At 40.6% G+C, this 4,819-nt stretch overlaps 1 protein-coding gene across 2 annotated transcripts; it reads right to left on the bottom strand.

Moving 5' to 3' along the window:
* Positions 1 to 1,341: 1,341 nt before the first annotated feature.
* Positions 1,342 to 4,039, bottom strand: LOC130970579 (cytochrome P450 86A22). Of its 2 annotated transcripts, none has more exons than XM_057896704.1 (2): positions 3,845 to 4,039; positions 1,342 to 3,586 (listed from the first exon to the last, which is right to left on the bottom strand). In XM_057896704.1, exon 2 carries the CDS (start codon positions 3,433 to 3,435, stop codon positions 1,762 to 1,764), a length of 1,674 nt encoding a protein of 557 aa, XP_057752687.1. In that variant the 5' UTR covers positions 3,436 to 3,586; positions 3,845 to 4,039; the 3' UTR covers positions 1,342 to 1,761. The 2 variants fall into 2 exon arrangements, with proteins under 2 accessions (XP_057752687.1, XP_057752686.1); XM_057896703.1 differs by having other exon boundaries at positions 3,840 to 3,958.
* Between the last annotated feature and the right edge of the window lie 780 nt (positions 4,040 to 4,819).

Raw genomic sequence — 4,819 nt, 5'->3', positions numbered from 1 at the left:
GATCACCCCCAAAACCGTGACTATAGGCCCTTTTAGGTCACTCTTCAAAACCGTGAGCATAGATTTTTTCAGGTCACCCTCCAAGACCGTGACTATAGACCATTTTAGGTCACCCTTTTTTGAAAAACTGTTATCATAGACCCTTTTAAGTCACCTCCCAAAATCGTTACCATAGACCCTTTTAGATCACCTCCCAAAATCGTGACTATAAATCCTTTTAGGTCATTCCTATAATTGTGACCATCGACCCTTTTAAGTCACTCCTTTTTTAAAAATTTGTAACTATAAACCTTTTTAGGTTATTTTCCGAAACGGTGACAATGGACCTTTTTACGTCATTCTCCAAAATTATGATTATAGATTATTTTAGGTCATTCTTTTTTAAAAACTATGACTATAAATACTCTATATTCAGTCTTTTTTGTAAAATTGTAATTATAATTTTTTTTATTATAATAAAAAATTGTAATCATAGATTTTTTATAGTTACAATTTATTACCATATCGAACAAAATCGTAATCATATAAACCAAAAATATCGTAGTAATACCACCACAGAAGTCGCCAAAGTATATATATAATTAAGGTTAATGACTAAAAAGTCAAAATTAAAACATCTAAAATTATAGCACACTTGAAATGTTTCGCCATATATAAAGGGTACATAATATGCCATTAGAAGCACCCAATGCAGACGAACTGATAGAAAACCCCATGTCACCTCATGATTTAAGGCTGTGAAAGAAGTAGGTACTGGCTTATTTATTTTTTAATATTTGGGACCGGAGGATAATTATTTAAAAATTTTACCTGTTCTTTCAGGAGGAGTTATAATTGGTACTCCTGCTGCATGATTTTGTTTAAAGTAATAATATATGAATAATAAAATTTATTATTTTTTAATATTTAACTAATACTCTAAATATAAAATTTTAATTTTTAATAAAGGATTAGCTAATATTAATAAAAAGTGTTAGTTGTAATATATATATATATATATATTGTTTATTCTTCCTAGCTCACATCATTTTTTGTATATATGGAGCTGACATTAACCATGTTAGATGTAAATCATCAAAATCAATTATCAATTTAAAATATATATTAAAAATAAATTAAATTATATATATTTAGATGCAAAAACATAAAGACTAATTTTAATATGTAAATAATATTTTTTATAATAAAATTATTATAAACTCCGATCCAAAAAGACAAAATAACGAAAACCGGGAAAACTAGGGAATATAAAGCATCAACAAGCATGGCGAATAGAAAAGAAATTTTTTATGCAATGGTATAGCTAAAAATAGAAGTATACAAGTACACCCGTCTTCATCATGTGCAAGCTTATCAGTTTGTTATACGTGTTGTCGAATTAACTATAAGTATATTGATACAAGCGTGTACAATTCTAAATCAAGAAAATAGGCTGATGCAAATGTGACATATATCAATCAATGAGTAATCACGACGGCTATGCCATACTATCCGCCCTGGCACTCTATACTAGTAGCTTATGGAGAGACACACAGTACCATATATAACCAATTCATGGTAACACCAAACTTATGAAGGCACCATTACAAATTAGTAAATTACTGCCACAAAATCTATTTTCCACATATATATGCTCCACCATAAATTACCTTAAATCAAGTTTAATCAAACACTATGGTAGTAGTATAGATAGATATATAGCAGTTGTTTTTATTGATATATTTTTATAATTATAATTTATAATAAGCATAAGATTTTAAATTAAGAAACAGCAGCCACCAATTCAACGGCTTCATTATTTACGCCATTACCGGTCACAGTCACAGCTTCTTTACCGCACGATTCATCACCCTTGCATCTTGCTGTTGCTATGATCTTATCCACCACCGGCCTCAGATCCCTAGGTAGCACGTTCACCTTGAGACCGTACTTCATGAACAGCGTCAGCGACATCTTCTGCTCCACGCGGTGTCCCGGAGCCACCATGAGTCGGTGGCGGAGCAGCACCGCCGCCGCAATCGACTTCATCTGAAGGTACGCTAGGTCCTTCCCGAGGCAAATCCTAGGCCCGGCGTTGAACGAGACGAACCTGTATGAATCTTGCACCTCGAACTTGGTGCCGTCTTCTGAGAGCCACCGTTCCGGCTTGAACTCCATGCAATCCTCTCCCCAAATGAACTTCATCCTACCGACGGAGTAGATCGAATAGGTGACCATGGATCCCGACGGGACGAAGGTTCCGTCTGGCAAAATGTCGTCGTTGACGACGTGCTTCGAATCCTCGGGCACCGAAGGGTAGAGCCTCAGCGTCTCGGAGAGTGCGGCTTTCAGGTACAGCAAGCGGTCAACCTCCTCGAAGACGAGTGGCTCCTCCACCCACTTGGAGGTGTCCATGCCCCGTGTCTCCATGAGAACGGTGCAGAGCTCGAGGAGGATCTTTTCCTCCACCCTGGGGTTCAAGGTGCAGAGCCAGAAGAACCAGCTGAGTGCCACTGATGAGGTGTCGCGTCCAGCGAGGATGAAGTTGAGTGCCACGTGTTGGAGAAACTGGTCCGAGTAGGACTCTTTTTTTTTCATGAAGCGGGAGAGTAAGTCGTCGTGGAGGGTCCCAGCCGTACCTTCTTGCTGTTTATTGAGAAGCTCCGTCTTGCGCGTGTTGATGATTTCCGATAGGTACTGGTCAATGTTCTTGAGGCTTCGGCTCAAGCTCACCTCCAAGCCGAGCCCGAGCATCTTCTTGAACTTCCACGCGATCTCCGGGAGGATGAAGCGCTGCAGGGTGGCCTCTGTAGCGCAATCGAACGACACCGCAAAGGTGTTCTCCGGAAGGTCTATGGCGAGTGTCTGAGGGTCCTTGCCGAAAGCCAAGCCACATATGTTGTCGAACGTGAGCCGGAGGAGGAGGTCTTGGAGATCGACGGCTTTGTTCTCGGCTTGAGCCGCTGCCAGGATTGGACAGAACCTGAACTTGATGGCTCGGGTAACCCAGCGAGCCATAGCTTGGCGCAGGGTTCGGGTGGTAAATTCGAGTGCGGCGGTTTTACGCTGAAAGAGCCAGGTGTCTCCATCTGTGTTGAAGATTCCATCACCGAGTAGGTCGTGGAAGACGGCTTGCCAGGTGGGGCCCTTGGGGTAGTTGTCGAAGCGCAGCTTGAGGATGTGCTCTAGGTTCTTTGGGTCGCATGTGACAGTGAAGAGACACTGCTTGCGGGCGAGGAACGGGAGGGCGCAGATGCAGGTCTGGTACGTGCCGCCGCAGGCGCGTAGGTTTTCGCAGATCCAATCGTGCATCCGGTTGGCGTTTTGGATGAGGCCAGGGACGCTCCCCAATAGGGGCCAGACACGTGGACCTCTTAGAGGACGAGCGATGAATGAGAACCATATTAAATAGCCTGCAATGGCCGATAGGATCAATAAAGCCGTTGATGCATCCATGTGATTCAAGGGACCCACTCCTCTACAAGTACAGTTGCTCCTTCTTTATTATTAGTTGCACCTTCCCCCAACTCTTCTATCAACTACGTTTCTTAGTTGTATTGTACCTTCTTCTCTCCTCCTTTCCCCACTGCCAAGAAGCTAAGGCCCCCTATTTTGAATCAAAATGTAATCAATGGATCGATCAATAAATTATAAAATGCAGAATGAGCAAAACTATGTGCGAAAAGTGGTTGTGATGAATGAGATATAGATATGTTGCATGCACTAGAACGAAGACCGAGTTTAAGCACAGTTGAGAGATCAGATGCAATAGAAGAATGGTGTGTGTGTGTGTGTACGTGTATATATATACGAAAGAAGAAGTGACTGGTGAGAGAGAGGGCCGGGAGGGAGAGAAGTACGTAACGATGAGCTTGTGACCTGAATGAGGAGTGAGAGGGGAAGAGAGGGAATAAAGTGATTTATAAAGAAGAGAAGTAGTGGGACAACTAATAAGAAGTAGAGAAGGTATTGAAAGTTTCAATAATTTATGTTGTTATTTTCTTCGTTTCGTTCTAAGTGGACTTGAGCGACACCTTGTGAATCCACCTTCATTAATGCCTCCATAGGTCGTTGAGGGGTATAAATTGTAATACTAGAACACCCATCACCATCTCTAACGTGAGTGAGTGTGCGTCAATTCTGGATAAAAATTTATATTTTGTATTATATTATTACATGCATCACCATCATGGTTTGTTTAGAGCTATTTCACCCACACACAACACACAGTAGATACGTACACAATATATGAGTAGTCAAATGGGTTTGAATAAGGAATATATCGTAGAATATAATCCTTCTCCGATCCCTTCTCGCTTCTCACCCACTATTGTTGCTCCAGGGCTGCATGGCCTTTAATTGTAGCATTAATTTGGGAGAAAATAAGATTAGTTGAGGAAACTAACTACGATTTTTTCGGAAGTTCGTGATAGGTGCCAACCCTTACGTACCAATTAAGCATGGCGGCATGCAAATATTGGGTGGTGGGGACTTAGGACTTAGGAGTAGTGTAGTTTTTCAACATTTTCTTTCTCTAGTCTCTAGTAACCACCTAAATTTTCCTTGTTCCTGGATTTCACTTAATTTTGCTACTACAAAAGCTAGGGGCTTCCATGTGATTGGGTTGAAATTAGTGACCGACAACCACATTTATTTGCTACACAATGCACATCCGTTTTGACGGTGTCGTTTCTTCCCTCCAACCACAAAATTCATTTTCTCAATAAATATTAAAATACCACATATAACGTACTTATCGTTATTCTTAATTTCTTAATGATCATGCAATCTCCAGCAATAACCAAAAACACACTAATCCGTCCTGCAAATCATATATATT

The sequence above is a fragment of the Arachis stenosperma genome, chromosome 3 (genome assembly GCF_014773155.1).
Source record: "Arachis stenosperma cultivar V10309 chromosome 3, arast.V10309.gnm1.PFL2, whole genome shotgun sequence".
Lineage (NCBI taxonomy): Eukaryota > Viridiplantae > Streptophyta > Magnoliopsida > Fabales > Fabaceae > Arachis > Arachis stenosperma.
The sequence above is the reverse complement of the archived record's forward strand: the minus strand, read 5'-3'. Positions and strand labels throughout refer to the sequence as shown.